The following is a 24,182-nucleotide window of genomic DNA, read 5'->3' on the forward strand; positions in this document are numbered from 1 at the left end:
TTTTTAAAAAATATTAAAAAGAAAAAAACAAAAATTATATATAAAAAAATTATAAAACAAAAACAAAAATATTTACATATGTATAAATATCAGTATAACGTTTACTTCGGCTGTATCAAATAGTTATTACCCTCAAAGGTGCATTTTTTATAACATAAAAGTGTATAAAAATAGCTTTATCTTGATTTTTATCCTTCAGTTTATACAAGTATGACAGAAATATGCTCTTGTGTTCCGATGTGAAAAATATACTGGGAGATTGCTGTTTAATCGTAGACAATGGTATTTGCCAAAAAATAAGGTAAGGCTGAGCTCAGGCTACTATCCGAGTCACAGCTGGCGGATAGTGGACGGTCTATGATATGTAGGTTAGTTGCGAATAGTAATACGCAGCCCCAACCAAGAGCTGCAGGAGAGGAAGGCTTGGCTCCAAACGCCTCATGCGCCCAGTGAGCTTCCGGTGAAAAGATGACGCCTTTAAGTATGTGTCAATAACCCCCTCCGGGGTTGCAGAAAGAACCTACCCACGAGAGGCAGGCAGCAAAGCGGCGCGGGCACAATACAGCGATCACCACCAAACGCACACAGACATTGATGAAAACCTTGGGCAAACGCCCATCAGTATCGAGGCCAGTAAGATTCTGATTACGGTGAACTGGAAACCCAGAACGGTTTAGTTTAACAAAAGGCTAGGCAGTATTCCATCATATCCGTAGGTAAGAATGACATCTTATCGAAATGGCTGGCAAGCTAATTCTGTCTTCAAGTACATCCAATGCACGTGGTCATAATTTTTTGGCCGTACAGGTTCAGTTAACACGAGTCGTGCCTGAACCTGGCTCTGAATATAAGCTCTCATTAGGACTTGTTTCAACCCTCTGGTGGCCTCTATGCTTGCAAAGATAACCACGGTGTTGATAAAGGGCAACTGCTACAACGTGCGGAGATAGCGGCTTGAAGTGGAGACACACTAGAACAAAAATTAATACACCGCAAACAACAACAACACCCAATAAGGAAATAAATATGGTAAATACGAGGAATATGGGAATGGATCCGGTTGAAGTAGTAGGATACTTAGATCCCCTACACTCAACTTCACCCCAAACCAAGCGGACAAAACTGGAGAAAAGACGGGCAGAAGAGGAATCTCTAGAAAAACGCAAAGGTATCATGCAAATTATAAAAATGGCGTTGGCAAGACAGAAGAACGTCAGCATAGATGTTTAGAACGGAGCGGCACAGCTAGACGAACTCTTCGACGTAATTAAGAGTTACCTCAGAAACGGCCTCATGGCAGAAAATGAGAAAAGGAAGTCTAGGCAGACGCATTAAGATCACGGAGTGGAGCTAAGCCCTGTGGAGCCTCGAGAAACAGTAGAACCACGAAACGAAAAGGACGGCCAGTGACAAACAGATTTTCCTAATAGAACAAAGAAGACCCACGCAAACGAAGAAACAGTGAAGCAAGCACCTAAAATTGCAGAAGAGAGACAACAAGGGAAGAATATAGCTGCATGGCAAAAAAGCCTATGATAGCCTAAACGACAATCAGAGGTCGTAATCAGAAAGCCAGTAGAAGGCAATAACTACGCCGAGGTCCTTAAAAATATCCGTAGCAAGGTAAATCTTAAAGAAGCTGAGATTAAGATCAAAGGGAGCCGCAAAAAAAGAGCCGGAACTCTACTATTAGAGCTATACATATATGTATATGTTATAGTCGTCCGATCTGAACAATATATTAAAATAGCGCAGCATTGTCTTGGATAATAATCTGTGCGAAATTTCGTGAAGACATATTGACAAATTAAAAAAGTTTTCGATACAAAGACTTGAATTTATTCTAATTTTTCCTAGATTAAAGCCACTAAATTTGCACGATAGAAAAATGCTGCCAAATAAGTATCACGGAGAATTTTTATTATTTGTATTATGTAAGCATCGAAGATTCAAGAAGAAGCAAGTATGTTTAACTACATATGTACACATATATTTATGAGGCAGGTATGCGCAAACATTCTTACATTGAAAAAATCTCCATTTCGACAGCATAAAATGGCTTTGCATTTGACATATGATGATATTTAAGGGAAAATGTCATAAAAACGCTCGCCCTCACCACCGTCATCGATTACTTAGTACAGCGGAGGAACCATAAAAATCAACGCTTGAAATGCATAAATCTGAAAGCACCACTCCGACAAGTCAGTGGGTCGTCCATGGCGCAGCATTAATGGGGCTTTCGTCCTTCAAAGCGTGTACGCAGCAGCGGGGGTTCTCATATGTATGCTTGTATGTACATATGTATGTGTGTAAGAAAAATGGATGCTTGTGTTTGACAACCCACAAGAGGCAGGAAATAGATATAAACACGCATACACACATTTGTGTTATACATATGTAGGATGTTGATGCTGCTAAGCTTCGAGCCAGTGTGTATACACAAGCCCAGTGACAGCAGGAATAGCGGAAGGAAAGCATAAGCAAAACAAAATTAGAACAGCGACGCCAATCAACCACAAGCCACCACAAAAGCGCGGATGAAAACAAACCGATACACATACATACATACATACATACAGCTGAAAATTATGCGCTCGCAGCATAGGAATTCAAATTCAAAAGTGACAGTTGCGTATCCCGGCGACTGCGGCATTTCGCGAGGCAGCAGCTGCCGTTGACGCATTGTTGTCATGACAACGGCTGCAGACAGGCTGCTGGCTGCCAAGCTTGTTGGTTTTCTGTATACCTTGTGCACTTCATTGATAAAATGTGCGCAGCGCAGCTATGTATGGAGGGGGTTAGAGTGCGCAGCGCCTGTTTTGGGGGTAAGTATCTATGGCTGTGCTGTTGCATATGCAACCAGTGAAAAAATGTTTGCATATAATTTCAGTGCCTAGGAATTTTGGTTTAAATGGAGCAAATGCATTCCGAAGCAGGCAGGCTGCATTTGCCTTGCTTACATACTAGTATACAAATGTACATACATATGTAAATATATATGCATGGTGGCGCTTGCAACGCAGTGCGTAGCAGCCTTGCGTACTTTGGCATTGCAGACTACAAAGGGTTAATTACAAGGTTGCTATGTACATATGTACGTATGTTCGCATGTCAAAGCTGCCTATGGCAATGACATTTTTTAAATAAACACTAGTGGCACATAAAAGACTTTGCTTTAGATTTTAATTATTTCTGCCCGCAGGCGTTGACATTTCACTTACCTTTTAGTTACGACGATTGGTTTTTTGTTTCACACACGTTTGGACTGCGCTGCTTGGTTTTGCATTTTTACTTGTATTTGCTGTCGTTGCTTTGTTGTCACTTTTGTAAATACCAAGTTGTCGGAATCAAAATGTAAAAACACACACTTTTTATGCTCTTTATGTTTTACTTTAACAAATATTTAGCTTTAGCTCTGCTCAGACAACTTATTTTATTTTTATGCTTTAAAATTGCTTTGCTTTTTAAATATTTAATTTTCACTATTTTTTATTTAACCAGCAATCTTATCTGAAGCGTTCATGTATTTATTTTTTCTATTTATGTTAAGCAGATAAGCACTTCATTTACACCACTGCACTCACTTTTTCATATTTTTTATTTTCTATGCGTATATCTTGCTTTGTATCATTTTTAGACCAATATTTCTTTGTGTCTGCTTGGGTTTGCACAAATTTTGCCCGCAGCTTTTGTTATTTCTCAACACGTTATATTCTGATTGACTGCAAAATATTCTATTGATATCAACAATTATTTACCAAGCAAAAAATGTGCAACAAATAGACAATTCTTTTAAATTTTTGTGATAAAACGGATTTTTTCCACCGCTTCAAATTGGCTTTTGCGACCGCGACGCAGCGCAGCTAGACATTGTTTGCAAAAACACACAAAGCACAGTCGTGTATTTAAAGCAGCGACAGCGCTGCTACCCACAATGTTGGCAGTCAGCACGACAGCGCAGCTTCAGTTTCACACATTTGCAATGTACGCGCTTCGCAAACACTTTTTTCCACATTTACACTTTGTGCGTTGTTTCGTCGTTGTAAACGTTTTACATTCTTTTACACAAACACCGCACATACACACACACGCACACGTAAAGGGCGCACAAAATACACCTTCCTTTTTGCCTCGTTTTTCCCGTTTGCTGCGCACGTTTCGGCCGCTGCTTTTGCTTGTGTTCTGCCGCTATCACTGCGAATTGCTTTTGCTGCTGCTCTTCTACCTTTTTTCTTTGCAACTTTTTTTTTTGCATCAGCAGCGTACCACTGAAAATTCTTTCACCTTCTTGCACTTGTTTCAAATACAATTTTTATCACTAATATTTTGCTTTTTGCAATTTATATTTGCACTTTTATGTCACATTTCACACTTTCCTTGCATTTGTTCTGAATTTGTGCAGGTGGTTGAGGTGCAATGTTGAAGAAATGCTAGGATTCCAATTCACGAACACGAGACACGCACGCACTAATTAACATCCACTCAGAACGACGGTTAAAAAATTACTGCACGAAAGCGCACGACGAGTAGCGGCGCATTGCAAACGGCGGTCAACTTCTTTTCCAATCAGCCACGAATGCCGTGTCAAAACAAAAAGTCAAAAAATTTTCAAGTGGATTCCTGTTAGCGCGCTGTTGGCTGTAGTGATGACGGACGGGTTGTTGTCTAAGCTAGTTGGGTTGATTTTACTTACGCAGCACAGGGTGGTGTGGTGATAAGTGAAAATATTTTAATATGTTATATACATATGTACATTATATATAAATATTTTTTTCAACAATGGTGCAGAATCATACATATGCATATGCCGCGCAAGTCACGACCACCGAAACTGTAAGATATTAAAAGAATTCGAAACTAAGACATACTTGTCGAAGGTACGAGCGAATATTAATACACCAGAGTTTCGGGTGTTTTGCGTATTTGATGTCGAGAAAGAGACGGACGAACACTCATAAACTAAAGTTTGGGATAGTTATGTCAATTTGGCGATAACCAATTTAGAAAATCTGTGGTATCGCTATCTGGTAGCTAACCTATTATTTAACCGATTCTTTGCTTGCAGGGTGTCGAATGTGATTTTTTCTTAGTTATTACTGAAATAAAAATGCAGCATACTTTAAGGCGCAAAAAATATTTTAAAGCATATTACTAGGCAGTTGCATAATTGTCTCAATGATTTCGATAGATTTAAGAGTTGATGGCGCAAAATAAGTCTTTTTTCTGTTACCAAACTTGAAACAAAAAGTAGTCGGCTACCACTTGGCGTTTCGCAGCAACCCAGTAGACAAAACTCTGTTGCCTAGGCACACAAACAACAATGACAAATTATTTCTAATAGTTTTTTTCCAAAAGTTTACTTTTCTTTAACTTCCTAAATTACAATTTTTTATATACAATCGATTTTTTTACATAAAGATTATTTACAAAAGTTTTATTTAATTTCGAATAGTTGAAAAGCTACTCGCCCTGCTCGAGGCTCACATCCATCAACTCCATGGTTATTTCGCTTTTCGACTTGCGCTCACTCGGTTGCTCTGCGATTGTCTGCAGCGCCAATTCCTCAAGTGGGCGTGGCGTGAATCCCGCTGGTCCGCCTAAGTTCAAGGAACCGCCTTTATATGGTACAAAGGTCGGACGTAATCGCTGTAACTCTGGCTCCGGCGTTACAACCATAACTGGCGCCTCGGTACTTGGTTGAGTATCTATTGGTGATGATTTCGTTGTTGTGCTGCTGCTGGTGGCCATTTGGTAGAGCATTTGCAGTTGCATCATTGACTGCTCCGCCGTGTTGGCGGCCGGTGGCGTGAAATTTTCCAGCTGCTGTTGCTTTTTCCCCGTCGCGTTTTGTGCGAGTTTCGGCGCAGATTTCTTTTTGCTGGCTGCTATGCCGGCACTGCTGGCAGCATTGTTGTTTGTTGTATGCATGGCATTTGACCAACTCTCAAGCCAACTATTGGCTGTGCGTTCTGTTGTGGTGCTCGTTGTGCTGCTCGCGAGTTGTCTGAAAGCTTCCTGCGCTTGTTTGCGCAGCAGATGTGCGCGATGCGCCTTGCTCACTTGACGCTTATTGAATGAGTTCTCCGAATCGGCATCTTCGCCTATTGGACGTGTGTTCTTCTGTGGTCCCAGTTCGAGTAGAACTTGGAAGTCAGCATGATTGCCGAGCCGAAAACCGAAGCCGAGTCGAGAATCGGTACCTAAGCGCGAGTAAATGGCATTAGTGGGAGGGTTTAAGTTGCGGTATTATGAAAATATTCAATCGTTTAATGTTTACGTACCTTTTTTTATGGGTGGAATATTGGAGTAGATAAGAGATAGTATGGAGGGTAGCTCCTGTGGCACAACGAGTGGTTCCGCGCTTGGTACTGCAATGAAAACGAGATTTATATGCTTCTACTGATACACATATGTGCTTATTTATGTGTGTGTATGTCTGATATCTACAAACTAGTGGATGGGTCTTTCCAGAGCTATGATTAAATAATTAGTATTGGAAGACTATGTACACATTTAAAATACCGCTAAGATCAAAGTTTTAGGAAAATAGCTTAAAGCTTGAAAATGTTTAAAAAGCTCAACGGTTAAAAAATCAACGTTTTAGGAAAAGAACTTAAAGCTTAAAAAAGTTCATAAAAGCTCAACAGTTAAAAAATCAACGTTTTAGGAAAAGAGCTTAAAGCTTAAAAAGTTTAAAAAGCTCAACGGTTAAAAAATCAACGTTTTACGTTTACTTAAAGCTTGAAAAAGTTTAAAAAGCTCAACGGTTAAAAAATCAACGTTTTAGGAAAAGAGTTTAAAGCTTCAAAAAGCTTAAAAAAGTTTAACAAAGCTTAAAAATGTTTAAAAAAGCTCAAAGGCTAAAAAAGTTGGGAGCTCGCCGGTTAAACGCTTTAATCTATTTTTCTACGCATGTCTCACTTCACCATTTTCAACAGTCTTGTAAAAGTTATTGAGCAAATCCCCTATTAATTCATTAAGAGAGTCTTAATTATGCATTGTGACATCGTAAAACAACAAAAGACCTACAAATATGCCGCTGATGGCCACGCCAACATTCCGTTGAAATTTTTGTCATTCCGCAGCCACGCCTCACACGCAGCTTCAATCACAAAAACAACAAAAACATTGTCATACGCCGAAAGAGTTATGTAATGCTTTAAGCTGGGCTTGGTTTTTGACGTAGACCACAATCGTTAATTCAAAACCAAATCTAAGCACTTAGCCACAGGTAGCCACAGGTGGTGAGCTAATGCGCATGCGCGCCTTGTTTTCATTGTGCTAAACCGCATTTCATTTGTCTTTCAGTTGTTTTACTTTTTCATGCGTCTATTCGTTACTTTTGTCTTGTGAGTCTGTGATATTCGAGATTTACCTTCAATTGTTTGCTTTTGACCCACCTGCATATTGGCTGCTGAAATTTTGATGGATTTGCTTTTCGTAAGATAAGCCATTGACAGTTGTCTGAAATCGTTTCCTTATTTAGCGAGCATTTTATTTGTGTGCAAATAATAAAAGTTGGCTTTAAAATACATTGTTTCGTGTTGAAACCAGCCAAGGTAAACGGGAAGCAAAAAAAACTTTATCTTGTCGACTCTTACCGAAACAAGTCTAGTATTGACATGGCCGTAAAAGTGAACTTAAAATAAGACCGAAAGATCAAAGAAAACATATCAGGGTTAATTTGGAGCCTTTAGAAACCCCTTGCTACTGCGATCCCCTGTACCTTATTGTTATTAGGGTTACAAAACAGATGAATATCGCTGAAAGAGCAAAAGGCTACAGATTATATAGGATTAGATAAGTAAATGAGGGTGCACTGCGACCTAGGGTCTATTGTGCCCTCTCCTAAGTCACAAATAGCCCCAGCAAATTTATAAATTCCAATATACTGCTAGGTGCTATTGAGGCGATGTGATCCCTATTCGGAAACATGGATCCAAGAGGCTTTATTCTGCGCCTACAAACTGCTGTGCAGTCAAATAGCGGGTGTTCAGGAGTTGCAGACACGAAGTCGCAGATATGCAATTCGCACAGGAAGCGAGGCCCAATATAGAAGACCACAAGTAGTCTGATTTTTTCTCTTGGCAGGTTGATTACATACATATTTAAACCTTTTCAGCTTGGCAAGGCGCATGTCTAGAAGTTGTTGCCAATGCTTTTCCCTACTCATTGTTTCTTCATTGCGGAGCCACTCCTGTATGGTCTGAGGACCAACCGCTGTGAAAGGTTCTGGTCCTACCTTGTTGGCGGATGCTGCGGAGCTGGCAAGCTCATCAGCCAGTTCATTTCCAGCTATACCTTTGTAACCTGGCACCCAAATATGGTTACGAACTGATAGACTGTTCAGTTGTTCTATATAGTACTCCTACACCAACAGCAATTTGATCTCGTACCAGAAATTGCTTTGAGTGCCGTTTGACTGTCGCTGAATATAGCTATACGTTCATTGTGATAGTTGCGTTGGAGATTTAACTCTACACACTGACTTATAGCAAAGACCTCTGCTTGGAATATGCTCCGAAAACTAACCATAGGTATGGAGAGTTTTGTGTGCGGTCCTACGAACCCTGCGCCAATTCCCTCCGACGTTTTCGAGCCGTCGGCGTACCACTTGATTGTACTGTCCATAAGCAGTAGCTCCAGAGCGGAATCGTTTATTCGGACTTACTTCCTAGGTAAAGGCTACAAGATAGCTGAAAACATCTGAATGCGCTAAAGACTATACCAAAAGTCGTGTTTGAGCAGTGTTTCGACGATCGGCAGAGTAGCTGGCATAACTGCATGATACCGAATGTGGACTATTTTGAAGACGCCAAAATTAATGCAGGCGAATGAATATATTTTTTTTCGAAAAACTGAAATTTCCGTTATTTTTTAACACTCGGCAGTCCTCTCTTACCTGATATGATATAAAAAATGCAGTATAGTAAATAATGAAAAAAGATCCTAGTCAATAGTAGGAAGATCAGTTAATTTATCATAATTTTTGACAACAACTGTGAAGTCTATTTAAAAGCATTACAAAATAATAGCTCTTTCTCTGTCCGATCGAATGACTGGATATACTGTCATTGTTCTTCGGTAGTCGGGTAAAAATGAGAGGAGCTGCTTGCGCTTAGTCTCATACGACGCTTTCCAGATACAAGAACTCTAACTGGTCATTAGACGGTTGTTACTCACTAAAGAAACTCAAGTCTGCTAAATGGACAAATATATTCGAAGCCCTATATGAAATACGCGCCCCCAGTACCTCATATATATTGCTGTTATTGAAGGCTGATCTACGACGCGAAGAGCTACCCTATTTCAAGTGGAGTCTCACAAGGTTCAGTACTAGGCCCTCTTTAATGGAATCTTGTAAATTCTGGGGTGATAGGAGCTCAGTAATACTGATCCAGTATGGATACAGGTACTGGACATAAAAGCCTACGCCAGACCAATAAATGCGGTGTATAGACTGACAGCAATAAGAGTAACAAGTGCTTTCCGAACTATATTCAGCGAAGCTGCTGAGGAACTAGCTAGTATGCCGCCTGTAGACATCCATGGAGAACAGTTCATGGGATTATATGAACTATCAGCGGCAATTACAGAAATCAAAATGAGAGAGGAAAGAAAGAAGAGCGTAATTATATAGCAGCAATGGTGGCAAACCTCAACCAAAAGACGGTGGACCCACAGATTTATGCCTGACAGCCATAAGTGGATAACTATACAACATGGGGACCTGGATTTCGACCTGAACCAAATATTAAGCAGGCATGTGTGATTCAGAGGTTATCTATACAAGTTTCAAAATAACGTCAGTCAGTATTGTTCGATGTGTACGGAGTTAATAGACTCTGAACACGTGTTTTTCCATTGTCCTTGGTTTCCAAAGGAAAATTTGGAAACAACACTAGATGGTAGTTTAACGGTGGAAAATTTGATTGATGGTTTGAACCTCTCAGAAGTGGAAAGTTGTTCGCGAAACGGCAACTTCCATCACGACAAAATGAAGACAGTTACAGCAGAATAGGCATCAGTCCATCCGTGCTATAGAGGAGACATAAAATGTCTTGTCACTCCCACGAGGTATTACCTTATCTGGTGGTTCCGTGGGAGAGCCTTGAGTTGGGAGTTGTTTGGGCTTAGCGGATAAAGTTCCGTACTCTGGCTTTCGATGCTTCCCCCTTCTATAAAAAAACTCTTTAGAAATTTTTGGATAAGTGTTAGATGGAATCATTTCATAATTTGCTTCTATATTTTCATGTATTTGTGAGACAAAGTTTGAAACACCATTGTTCTCAATCCATTACTCAACCCAGCCAACTATCCGGTATTGAAACTCTTTTCAGCGATGTTGGAAGAATATACTATGTTTCATCATTTGATTTTGGTTCAAATGCAATATTCTTATTACGAAACAGTAACATAACCTCATCCAAGGTCTTAACATCTTGGTCACAAACGAGTAAAACAGTAATAGGTAGAGGAAAATTTCTTAAAACGCTTTCGTGGAAACACATAGATATATTCAAGTAGTGTCTTAGAAAAATAAATTGCCACAGTTTTCGGCAAACTATATTCAAAAGTCCGAAAATATGATTAATTCTCTATTTCTAAAGTCGTCTCGGAATATCCGAAAACATGCCTACTTCTCTACAGAGTTGATATGATTCAATAATAAAGCCCCCAGCTTAATACAAGCCAACAAAACTGAAAACAAACCAAAAAAATGTGGTTTTCGAAGCTCAGCGAAGATGCTGAGTTTAATGACTTCGCAGCCGAAACATAGGCGTTCACAATCCAATTATGCTAATAAACTCAAGCGTGAGGAATCAGTGCTCAACTGCTCATGCGGCACCACCGTAGACGAAGAGCATTAGAGCCGCTCACTTAGTTAGTAGATAAGTAGCGCCAAATAGTAAAAAAAAACAAGCTGGAATAATCAAGCAAACTAAACGACCTTGACACAATGACGACACAGCACTTTGAACGGCCAAAAGTCTAAGAGTCATAAAAAAACATGAAAAAAATTTAAATCGCAGAAGACTAACAACAAGTCCGAAGTGGGGAAAAAAGACAGAAAAGCAAACGCAATAGGTGCAAAACCGGTTTTCTATTTGCTCAATAACGAACCACAGCGAGAGACATTAAAATCAAATTTTGATAACTGACAACAACAAGCTAGAGTTGGAAGAGCACATCGAAATCATTTTTGGAGAGCGGAGGAGAGAAAAGGAATGCATGAACACAAGTGAGTTAAACACACATACAAATTTTTAAAATAATAATAAAAAATATTGCTAAATTGCATGTTGCAATACTTGCTATACTTACAACAACAGCACATCAGCCATATACTAAAAGCAGCCGAAATTGTGATGCCTTTGGCGTGCAACAACATTTTCAGTGGGGCATTCATCTGGGTCTGCGGGTCGAATTTCTGCGTTGTTGGTTGACAGCAGCGGCATTTATGGCAATTTCCAGCGTTGTTGTTGTTGCTGTCGTTGTAGTTGGCACCTTTTCACTGTGGTTGCGCGGCGTTCACTTGCAGCGTTCAACAAGCAATCGGCGTGTAATGTTGCAAGCTGCAAGTGCGGTTTTTTGTTTGCTTTGCGGTGACTGCAATAAAAAGTGTTGGACTCTGAAATAAATATTTTTAATTAGTGCAATTAAATGGCAGCAGAAACATATCCGTTCACTGTGCAGTTATCTTTTGACGCCGAAACATGTTTGTGATTCGTGTTGCAAGTGTGGTTAAATGGCGGCGGTGTTGAAAACGAAGGTGGCTTTGATTTCGGATATATTTTTGAATTTTATTGTTTTGCTGCTTAATATATATAGTATATGTACAACTATGAGCAAAAAGTCTTACTATTTTTTGCCCACAGTAGTATATATGCCAATTTTGTTCATTTAAACACTGTTACTGCACATCTACACTGTTCACTTCAACATATAAAATGTATTTATTATGTATGTGCGTATTTTTGATCCCCGAGATAGAGCTGGTTTCTATTTTATGATATTATTTCGGCGCATTTAAATTGTTCATTGTTTATATTTACTTTTATTTTCATTAATAAACTTTTAATTGTCTTTATTATTGTTACTCCAGACACAGGGCTGTATTTTATCGAATCTTTGTAAATTGATAAAGCTTATAATCAAAAAAGTTTAGACATAGTTTTTGCATGAAAAACTTATTTTTGCAAAACTGAGATTGATACGATTTCTTCTGACAAATTTTTAAGAATACGTAAAAAGTAAATTTGGCATTAAAATAGGTTAAATATTATTATAACTTTGCACAATATTTCATAAATATGAACTATAGTGTGAGATAGTCAACGAAACGCGAAATCGACTTTTGGATGTTATCGAACTATCACAGATCATCAGTATGACTCAGTACATATGATATGATGGATACCGATAGAGGGCAAAAGCACAAGGCCATTTACTGATCTTACTGTACTCTGACTCATTGAGGGCATAATAGACCTAAGGTCGCGGTGCAATCCTCATTTATTTATCTTACTCTGATTAAAACATATTTAATTAAACTTAAATATGGGCTCAGAGATCGACTTTCTGATCTAAACTATGGGCAATGATTTAGGAATCAGAAGGATGCAGTAAACTTAGTTATTGTGGCAGTTCCACAGCTGAAAGTGTGTGCAAATCGTGAATGTATCTTTGACTTTGAAGTATGTCTTCTTAAGAGATTAGTAAAGGTTGAGTGTTAAAATTTCTCTCTGCTTTATTGTTTTTTAATTTTATATTTTTTTAGTATTTTTTTATATTATTTTTTTGTTATAACTATTTTAATAACTATTTTTTTATAAATTTACCCCATTCATTTGCTTATAAAATTTGTTAAATTTATTTTTTTAATTTTAAACTTGTTGGAAAATTTTTTTACTCATTTTTATTTAATATAATATTTATATTTATAATAAACTTTTAAACTCTCTTTTTCATAACTGTTTTTCATTACAATATTTTTTTATTTTTAAAATTTTGTTTTTTTATTAAATTTATTATAATGTTTTTATTATACATTTTTATTACATTTTTTTAAACCCTCTTTTTCAATGATTCTTTTTATTTGATTTTATTTTCTTTAATTTTTAAAATTTTATAAATAAAAATAAAAATTATATTTTCTGTTTTAGTGTTTTCCGTTTTAGTTGTTTATTTGTAGTTTTTATTTTTTTTTTAATTTTATCCTTTTTAAAAATGTATTTTATGTAATTAATTTTTTGTAAAATTATTTTATTACAACTATTTTTTGTTCGATTGTTTTCTTTATTTCAATTCTTTTTTAACGCAATTCTTTTATAACTATTTTTCGTTTGAACTGTTTTTTTTATTATTTATAAAGTTTTTTAATTGTGTTTTTTTTTTCTAATTTTATCTTATTGAGAAAAGTTTTTTTATTTTAAAAAGTGTATATGTTTTTATTATAAATTTTTTAAACTTAATTTTTTTTTAATTTTTTTGTTTTTTCGAATTTGTTTTTCTTGTTTTCCGAATAGTTTTTATTTACATACATATTTTTTTAATTGTATTTTTTTGATGTACTTTATTAATTTTTTTTGTTTTTGGTAAAATTTTTTTGTAACACAATTTTTTTATAGCTACTTTTTTAATGGTTTTTTTAATTAATAATTTTTTAAATTTTTTGTTTTTTATTTTGATCTTTTTAGAAAACAATTTAATTTTTTATATTATATTTTTAGTTTTTTATAATAAAATTTTTATAAGCTTAATTTTTAAGAAATGTTTTCCGCTTGAATTGTTGTTTTTTTATGTTTAAGTTATTTAATTAATTATTTTTTTAATTTTACGTATCACTTTTAGAACTGATTTTTAATTTTTTTTAATTATGTTTTATTAAATACTTGTTAACTTATTTGTTACTACTTTTTGTTGTAGTTGATATATTTTTTAGTATAATATAGCTGTTTTTCCATTTTATTTTTAAGTTTTAAGTATTTTTATTTTTTTTCATCAATTTTGTTTTTTTTTTAACTTCATTTTGTCATCAACCATTAATGATTTTACATAATTTTTTTAAACACATATTTTTAATTGATATAACTAATAATAAATTAATTTGTTTTACAAAATATTTGAAACGATCGATTTAATTTTTTCCAAGACGAAGAATCTGTTTACTCATCGAATAGACATAATTATATACTTGTGTGTGTATGTATCTAAATGCGTAAAAAATGCACACACGCTCAGTTGGTCGCTTCTGTGAATGAAAAATGCAAACAAAGGCCGAAGCGGCTCAAGGCAACTGACTAAAACACACTCCACAAACACTCTCACTTTTCTTCAACGATTTTTATTGTTAAGCGTGAGTTGTATTTATTGTATTTCTTGTATGTTTTTTATTTATTTATTTGTTAGGTTTTTGCAACAATTTTGCTGCTATTTTAGGATGATTTGTTAACATGTTTTTGTAATATTTGCATTAAGTCTACGCATTTGATTTAAAAGCACTGCGAAACACAGTTTTACTAATTTTTAAACACTTTACAATTTTATTTAATAACTTTTTCTTAAAGTTTTTATTTATTAAGTTAAACAATCATTCATAAATTTGAATTTATTTCGCACATTTAGCACATTTTTGTGCAATTTCACTCATTCTTTTGGCGCTACTCCCACCACACTCATTTCATTGCAGGCAGCGAACTCTCTCTTTCACTCTCTCTTTTGCAGTTTCAATGCTTTATTTGCGCCTTTTTAGTGTAACTTTGCAATTGCTGAAAACAGCCGATTTGTGTACGCACATGCACATTAAAATTCCGATGGGTTTGCAAAAACAAAAAAAAAACAGCAGACGCATATCATAGCGACTGCCCAATCGAGTAAACGGTATGGAGGCCAAACGCGGCGCAAAAATCGCACAATAAATCGAAAAACGAAAAACGAAAGTACAACGAAAGTGTACATATGCCGTTATGTGTGTCATTTATCAATAAAAGTCTTTTCTTTTACATACACATGTTTCTTATAAACTATTTTAGTTTATTTAATTAATTAGCACATCACTTTTATTAAGCGGCGCATAGGCACAGCTCGGCGTATACGCAACTTGAAAAAAAAAATTTTTAATGCAAAAAATTATTTTCTTTATAAAAAAAACTTTTTGAATTTTTAATTTTAATTTTAAATTTTTTTAAAAATTTTTATTATTTATTGTTTTTTTTTTAAAATATTTTTATTTAAAATTTATTTTAATTTAAAAATATTTCCATTGTTTCTTTTTTTATTGCAGTTTCCAATTTTCGCGCTTTTGAAACATTTGCTCTTTGCCCTTGCTTCCACTCACTTTATTTCACTAGTTTTATTTAAGCAACAACAAATTAAATTTTTTACACACGTTTCTTCGATCCACACACCTTGGCACTTACAACTCTTTCGCTTCGCGTTCGCACGTTGACTGAAATCGAAATTTTTTAGTGCTGGCCGTTCGCTTCAAAAACCCAAACGGTTGCAGCAATAGCAATAACAACAACAACAGTGCGAGCAATATTGTGCTCTTGCTGGCTGCATTGAGAAAAGTTGTTTTTATTTGTTTAGTTGTTTTTGTTTTTGTAGTTTGTTGTTGGACTGTTTATAGCTGCACAGTCGCGTTGCGCTGTCTACTGGCCTCGGTAAGTGACTCCAGCCACTTGGACAACTCTAACGAAGCGCACATATCACGTAATGCCGTTGCGCATGCGCCGAGCGTACAGTGTGTTATTTTGCATTTAAATGTAACAAAATGAGCAGAGGTGTATTGGGAGTGTATATAGTTTAGTTAGTGTATTCAAGCTGACTTAAATATTATTAAATGATATATAAAACATAGACATTAGGGTGGGTATAAAATAAAATGTAATTAAAAAAAATAAACAAAACATGGTCTCTTATTTAGTATATATAAAGAATGCAAGCTGAGTTAAATATTATTAAATATTATAAAAACCATATTCATTAGGGTGAGTCTAAAACAAAAATTAAATTATTATAAAAATAATAAAAAAATGGTCTCTTATTCAGTATATATAAAAAATGCAAGCTGAGTTATATATTATTAAATCAAATAAAAAACTTATTCATTAGGGTGTGTATAAAACAAAAATAAACTTATTATAAAAATAATAAAAAAATGGTATCTTATTAAGTATATATAAAAAAAACTAGCTGAGTTATATATTATTAAATCAAATAAAAAACTTATCCATTAGGGTGGGTCTAAAATATAAAATAATATTAAAAATAATAAAAAATGGTCTCTTACAATTAAAGCCAAGCGTTTACGAGATAATCACTTGTCTTTCAAAGGAAAAAAATAGAAAAATCAAATAATTTTTGTATAGCAGCAAATTTCCTACAAAACTATGATTTTTGCAATTTAAAATTCATTTTTTTTTGGTTGAGTTATAAAATTTATAAAATTTTAATTAAAATGATCCGACTTTAGCCGGTAATATCTTTTAAATGATGAGAATTACGAAAAAATATTTCATGTAGACGTTTTTGTAGAGCATTGAATTATCTACAAAATCAACGAAACGAGATTTTTTCCAGTTTTTGGAAGCGAGATTTAAGTTTTGCTTTCTGATAATAAAAGAAAAATAGAAAATTGTAAGGCTGAGGACCTTTCTGTTACAATTAAGAGCTAGTACTTGCAATGATTTTCTTAGAGGTGTCCAAAACCTATATTTCAGCTTACCAAGCGAAAAAAATAGTATATAAATTTTTGAACCACCCTAATTTCCTATTGAAACATAATAAAGTTAATAAATATTGTAAATAAATTTAAAATGACTCTGGTGTGCATTTAATTTTTTTTAGCCCACCCTAATTCCATAATGAAACATATTTTTTTTTTAATAAATAAACATTATACGTATTTAAAATAAGTTTAAAATGTGTGTCACAGTAGTAGTGAATTCAAGGTTAAGAATCAACTAGATTTTAATAACTTAATTACTCCAAAACTCTTTCTGGAAATATCTTGTTGAACCGCCTCAATTAGATAAAAAGCTCAAATCAGACGTTATGTAATTTTACTGAAATACATATATAGTACTGCAAGGAAATATACATAATTTTAAAATGTTCTGCAAAACTCTTCTTATCGAAGTAAAGTGTAGCAACGAACTCTTTAGAAATTCAAAGCATCCCACTGTACCGTCATTTTACCGGCGCGAGGTGTTGCGGCGAAGCACACAGCGAGTACGCTACTCTCAGTTGATTATTTTTAGCAGCATTTTTAACTAATAAATAACTTGTATTTGCTTTGCAAGCGTTTTCTTAATATTTCTTTGTTTTTGTTTTTATTATTATTATTTTTTAATAGTTATTAGCCAACATTGTATCATTGTATTTACGCCTTGGTCGTTTAGTCGTAATGAGTGTTGCAGCATCGGCAAACTGGCTGCATGAATATGGCCACTGGCGTCATTCTTTGCGGCTCGCTCGCTTTGGTGACTTGTTGGCTGCAGACTAAGCGAGTCACTCTGATGACTTATTCGGTACAGATTAAGCGAGTCTTGGGCTTTATAGTTCGCTCGAGTTGATTTACTTTTGGTGACTTTTTAATTAAATTTTTTTAATTATTTTATGCTGCGCTTAAGCTGTTTTAATTATGTAGCGTATTTTTGTTGTTGCTTTATGTAGACACGCATTGATATACACAGTACTTGCAGGCACTGTGCGTGAAATTGCTTTAAAATTTTAAAGTTAAAACGCGTGATAATTCAGGTATAATTCGGTTACAATTCCGGTACAATTCGGATACAATTCAAGTATAATTCGGTTATAATTCGGGCACTAATTCAGGTACATTTCGGTTACTTTATGAGCAATTCGGTTACAATTCGGTTACTTTTATCGGCATTTGGTTGTGAAGTCTATGTGAATGCTATTTTTTCAATATTTTCATTCCAATTTTATTAAGCGGCAGCTGCTAAATCGATTAAATATATAAGTATGTATCAGTATACATATATTAAGACACATATATGTACACACCTGTTTATATATGAATAAATTTACTTTAATTAATCAATTTCGGTTTTTATTTTGAGTTTAATTGCCCGTGTCTAATTTTCTTGCCAGTTTTGGTTATATTTTGGATAGTTATGTAGGTATATACCGTATACCTATACCTATATGTACATATGTATATGTAATATGTACTCGTACATATGTATGTATATTTATTTTGTCAGTAGTTATGTATGTGTTTATATATGTATTCGTATATATATGTATTTATTTTCTCAGACTATTATGAAATATAGTTGACCTGTTGCCACTAAATAAAGTGCTTTTTGTTTCCATTTTCAACAAATCGGTTTTTAGAATTAAAAAATATGTACTTAGACATACCGATGCCCATACATTTTTTTATCGTCCATAATTATACTATATACATATGTATGTACATACATACATACTTATGTACGTCAATTGATGCAATCATATTCATAGCATATGCTATGATTTTGGGTGTTTGCTTGGAGTTTCTGCTCCTAAACACGTGTCTAAGCTATTCTCGACAGTTCACATACCATATATGTATGTACATATGGGACATTAGAATGTGTTGATTTACAGGAAGCCAAAAAACAGGAAAATTGCATTGCAGAAAATATTCTACCGATATTTTTGATAACTTTACTTGAAAGAATATGGGTTTAAAACCGGTTTCCAGCCAGCAATTTTTTAGATAATGTTTAATTTTTCGGGTTTATAAAAATGTCTTCTTTCTGGAATAATCAATTGTATATCTCCCATATGTGATATAGTAGTCCGATTACCACAAATGATCAGTAGAATGTCAAAATGCCTCTATGTATTAAATTTCATCTCAAAGACTGCCAACGAATTTTTTTATAATCCCGAAAAATTAAATTTCACCTAAAAATTCCCTCGCTCAAAACCGGTTTTAGATCCATATTCTTGTAGGCAAAGTTGTTCAGAATGATCCGTAGAACGTTTTCCGCACACGCGTTTTTATAAAAAGAAATCGACCCGCACTAACATGCATACAACACAAGTAATTGTATTTAGTTCAGAGACCAGTTTCAAGGTAAGCTTGCGAGCAATTTAATCAAATAAATGACTCAAAATAAACTACAATGTTGAAAGTAATTGTTTGAAAGTGTTGGAAAACATTTTTGTTGTATTTGTGTAAATAAATATTTATGGGAAATAAAACCTACAAAACTGATAAACCCTCCCGAAATTTCTTTAAGGCATAGATATAGCCAAGTGATAATATTGCAGTCAACTACGAGTATTACTAACAAAATTAAGAAAATCTGCTTGAAATACCAAGTTTTCGTGCCAAATATTCGAATTTAATTATATACGTAAACAGCTCAATAAATGAACTACATATATACATATAAGTTGAATAAGAAATGTTAAGTCGATGATATATTGAAAAAGAGTCATTATTTTTGTGAGATCGTCGTGAATGGCTCTTTTTCGCTGTAAAGCGAGTTTATGCCTTCGCATTATATAGAGTTCGTCATGCTACGTGAGTGGTGTACCCACTAAAGCACTTCCCCCTTCTATCATGAATTTTCTTTAGGACGGATTTCGCATTACTTCAGAGCAAGGGTTCCAAGATGTAGCTATTGTAGATCAGTTTCTGCGCTCCCTGAGTCCATGTATGCCCACAATTTTGTAGCTAACATTAAGTTATTTGCCTCAACTTTTATTCTCGAATTCTCCGACGAGGAGTCCGCTTCCATGCCTCTTTTTTAGAGTGCGTAGTACATATTCCACATACCAGTGGCTGTAATTTTTTCTACTAGAATGATAAGCTAACCAAGTGGAACGATGCTTCGAGTGCAACTTATCACCAAGCTATTCAGGCGGTTACAGTCTAAGCTTTCAATCAGCGTATGCGAATTATAGCTAAAGGATATACTGCGACAAAATTTGGTGTAAAGCTGCGCTCTTTATATTTAATCGAGGAATTTTCTTCAAGCTAATACAGACTAGTAAATTGCTCAAATGCTAGACGATCTCTTATGCAAAATTGCAGAAAATTTTATCACTTGGGTTCGCAATAGCGTAATCGAGATCTTGGATGATATTATAACAAATCCATATTATCTAAATATACATATATATATGTATAAATGGTGTTGTCTACATATACTATAAATATAATATATTTGGATTCCCTTTCTTACCGCAGTCAATCTTCAGTTCGATCTTCCAAATAAGGTTTGAGGCGATGAGCAAGTTTTTTATGCCTAAAATTATCTCAAATCCAAAAACTAAAAAAAATTATAATTACTATAGATGAATACAGGAACTTATCGTAGAACTGGTAAAAATTTTGATTTTTGAAAGAATGGCGGCTTTCCAAAACAAAAAATCATTTATTGTGAGAAATGTATACTTCCAGGAGCCTTAAAAGTCGAAAACTATTATCAATAATATATTGCTTTGATTATTACCTGTAATGAGGTCGTGTAAAAATTTGCAGGCGATCGGTCCAGCCGTTTCAGTAAAAGTTTACTACACCGTCTCTGAAACAGCGTTTGGAGAAAAACGTTTTTAAAGTTATGGGTCTGGTGACGAAATTTTTTTCGAAACCACTATCTTTGTGGCAAACTTGGTCGTCATTGACAGTTACGTTTTCACCGGCATCATTTTTAAAGAAATCTGAACGTTTAATTCCACCGACCGTCAAACCACACCAAACCGTTGTTTTTTCTTCAGATTGTTCTTCGTCTCAGTTTTGCTTGTTTACATTGAGTCAGAAATGGGCCTCATCGCTGAACAAAATTTGACACGAAAACGTCGAATCTTCTTGGAACTTATAAAGAGCCCATAGAGCGAAGCGATTTTGAAAGGACAAGCTACACATACTCTATACGGTCGAATATTATCGAATAATGAATTCTGTATCTCATGGGAGAGGTGATGGTGTTGCGAAGAGTAAGCTTAGTAAGCCGATTATGTTGACCATAAATTGAGCGAAGCGCGTGAAACACATTTTTTACAAAATGTGAATTTTTGCTACAAAGTTGAACGATTTGTAAACAGTGTTCAGGCGTAAGGTCTGCCGGATGAACTTCATATTTTCTTAGAATATTCTCAAATATATTTAAAGTCGATATATGGCAAATGTGGAGGATGGAGTCATGTGTAGAAGTTCACGCAAATAAGCAAAGTTTTCTGATTGCATCAATAAAAAATTATCGAGCAAGTTTTGGCATTATCAGACTATAAAAAATGGTTTGTATAATTCATTACGAATTTGTGCCGCACAAGTGCTTTGAACCCAAAAGTAATGAGAAATTATGTATGTACATATTGTATACATATACAAATGCCATAGTTAAATAATAATATTGAAATATTATAGTACGTGGATTCAGGTAGCGGTACACGCCTACGACAAAAATTCACTGAAGTATGTATATTTTTTTATTTTTACGGTATTTTTTATAATGGCTATTACGTAAGTTTTTGACATTCGTCAGAAAAATAATGTTTCAATGGCATGCCGCACATCTGTATATAATGTATGTGGTACATATGCATGTATATGTATGTATGTATGTTTGTAAATTTCAATTGTCTTCCTACACATCACTCTAACTTCATACTCCAGTGTTTACCCCGATAAGTAATGAAGCGTAACTGCTCGCCTATTATCAACGCTGCTCTGATGTGATCATTTATACGTACAAACATACATACGTCTATATACATACATACATATTTATATACATATACATATATATATCTATTTATAAACTCATATTAACTTGTGCTTTGCAGCACTCTGCCATGATTATGCAGCATAAAACTGATCAACTGTCTGTCCGTTCGTCTTAAAAGTGACTGTCAGCATGCAGGCATGTCTGTGTGTGTGTGTGTGCTTGTGTTAACAATGTGAGATTTCACCTGCGCTAAGCGTTGCCTCAGCTGCCGTTCAGGCTGTTGATAACTATTTTAGTCTCGTTTTAGCCGACAACTCATCCGTCAATTCGTCAGCACTGCGGTAATAATTTATTTGCCAGTTGACAAATGAATTTTCAAATACAATACTATAACTTCAGACAAACATATGCGTGCATATGTATTTATATGACTAAAAAGGTATATATATGAGTTTGGTGACTTTATTTATACTCCACTAGCAGTGCAAGTGTTCACATACAACGTTAGCTGCGCATGCGCAAATACAATTATGTTTGGAATTTTGCGCATTTACCGTTATTTTCTTTACTGTCATTAGCACAATTTGCTGCAAACACTCCAACCCTTCAAGGCAAATAAAAGCGTGAACGCGAGGTGACTTGCAACAAGTAAGTCACTAAATACAAATCAACGCAGACAGCGGCACTGCAGCAGGTCGTTAACTGCGCCGGCGTCTGCATGCACCTATGAACTTAACGTAATATGTATAATTTTGTTGCAAAGTCAAAAAACAAAAAAAAAAAACATTTTTGGTTTGCAAACGTTTGCTTTACACTGTATTTGTTCGCGCCTTTCGCTTTCATGCCTGCAGCCGGGTACTGAATGTCCGGCCACTTTAGGCTAGTCATAAAAGTTTACCTATAAGTACTGGCTTAAGTACCCATTAGTTATTACGAACGATTTTTTTCAAAATGAACTGTGTAAAAAAAGTAAAACCAGAAAATGATTACGTGTTGCAAATAAAAAAAAATATTTAAAACTTTTTTCTAAATATTTTTTATCTCATAATAATTTTGGCAGTGTATACTTTTAGGCGTTTCTGGTTTTAAAGGTGAGTAGCGGTAAAGTTATATGTGACAGTGTTGCCATATATTAAGGTATTACTTATAATATTTCGAAAATATTGAAATTAAGCGCAAATAATTGACTCCAGAGCTCGAAACAGCTCGATAAGTATAGATATACAGAGTTTGTCCGAAAAGTAATAGAACTGAGGCGATTTAAAAAAAATTTATTGAACAAATCATTACAATTCCTTAAAAACTTTCAAAATAGACTCATGCTGCGTCGATACAGCGCTGCCAGCGCGATATCTAAGCAATGATGATGGTCCGGAAGACATTCTCCAGAATAGCCTTGAGAGCCGAGGTGCATGCTGCTTGGATCCCCTCTGTCGCCTCAAAATGCTTGCCTTTTTTCTGCCTTTTCAGGCAAGAAAACAAAAACAAAAAGTCCGGCGGGCCACATCTGGGCTGTAGGGTGGCTGCGGAAGCGTTGGGTTGCCGGCCTTGGTTAGGTAGCTGTTCACAAGAAAGGCGGTGTGAGCCGGGGCGTTGTCGTGGTGCAACTTCCAATCGGCTGCGATGTCTTGGCGGACCCAAATCAACAATATGTAAGAGAACTTCGCTTTGGTGCGGATTGTGGCTAGACGTTCAGCCAAGGGGGTGAATGCCAGGACTCGGCGACGGAGTCTTTTTCGCTTTACGAATCCCACACCGAATTTTCGTTCCTTTATATGGCCACTGCAGTAAATGCTACAAGAACCTAATCTTCCCAGTCCTTGCCCCATCCATTGCACTTCTTGGACGGCAGGGATGTCAGCCTTTACTTTTACGAGAACATTGACTGGGCAGCGGCACCTTCCCAATTAAGGGACCGGACATTTTAGGTGCATGCTCGTAAATCATAGTCCGTAGTACGTTTGCAGAGGTCGTCAGCTAAAGGAAAGTTTTCATCCGAGACTGTTTTCGGCTTTTCCTTGGAGGTGTTTTTTAAGTGGCGGGTCCCAAACACAGCGCATAACTCTGGGGAGGGATGTTTCGGTTCTCACTTTAGCTCGCTTTCAAACGGATGTTTTTTTGGCTATCAAGAGGATACTTGGATACTTGGTGTAAAACCGGAAATCATGAGCTGCTTGAATCATCGTAAAAGAATCGATTCTGCCCACCTCCAAGTGAATGACGCTCAGAGAACTCTTCTCACTTGCGTGAACTTCTACACATGGCTTCATCCTCCATTCATTCATAAGATCACTGTTAATAAAAAGATAAAACAACCCATATTTTGACCTGATTGGGCTCAAAAACCCAAGGTGTCTGGTGAACGCAACATCGTTGACTTTTTGGGTTTAAAGCTTGACCTCCCAAACGTGGGACAGTCAAAAAGAAAGTGTTGAGTTGTTTTCACCTCATCTTCCTTTTTATAAAGATAACTGCAAATTC

General features: G+C 35.4%; 1 protein-coding gene across 2 annotated transcripts; it reads right to left on the reverse strand.

Annotated features, from left to right (window-relative positions):
* Positions 1-5,430: 5,430 nt before the first annotated feature.
* On the reverse strand, positions 5,431-15,442 carry LOC120768482. Of its 2 annotated transcripts, none has more exons than XM_040095197.1 (4): positions 15,426-15,442; positions 11,329-11,635; positions 6,285-6,371; positions 5,431-6,203 (listed from the first exon to the last, which is right to left on the reverse strand). In XM_040095197.1, the coding sequence occupies exons 2-4, from the start codon at positions 11,411-11,413 to the stop codon at positions 5,464-5,466; spliced, it is 912 nt and encodes a 303-aa protein (XP_039951131.1). In that variant the 5' UTR covers positions 11,414-11,635; positions 15,426-15,442; the 3' UTR covers positions 5,431-5,463. The 2 variants fall into 2 exon arrangements, with proteins under 2 accessions (XP_039951131.1, XP_039951130.1); XM_040095196.1 differs by lacking the exon at positions 15,426-15,442 and adding an exon at positions 15,344-15,390.
* Between the last annotated feature and the right edge of the window lie 8,740 nt (positions 15,443-24,182).

This window comes from Bactrocera tryoni, chromosome 2 (genome assembly GCF_016617805.1).
Source record: "Bactrocera tryoni isolate S06 chromosome 2, CSIRO_BtryS06_freeze2, whole genome shotgun sequence".
In the NCBI taxonomy this organism is placed as follows: Eukaryota; Metazoa; Arthropoda; class Insecta; order Diptera; family Tephritidae; genus Bactrocera; species Bactrocera tryoni.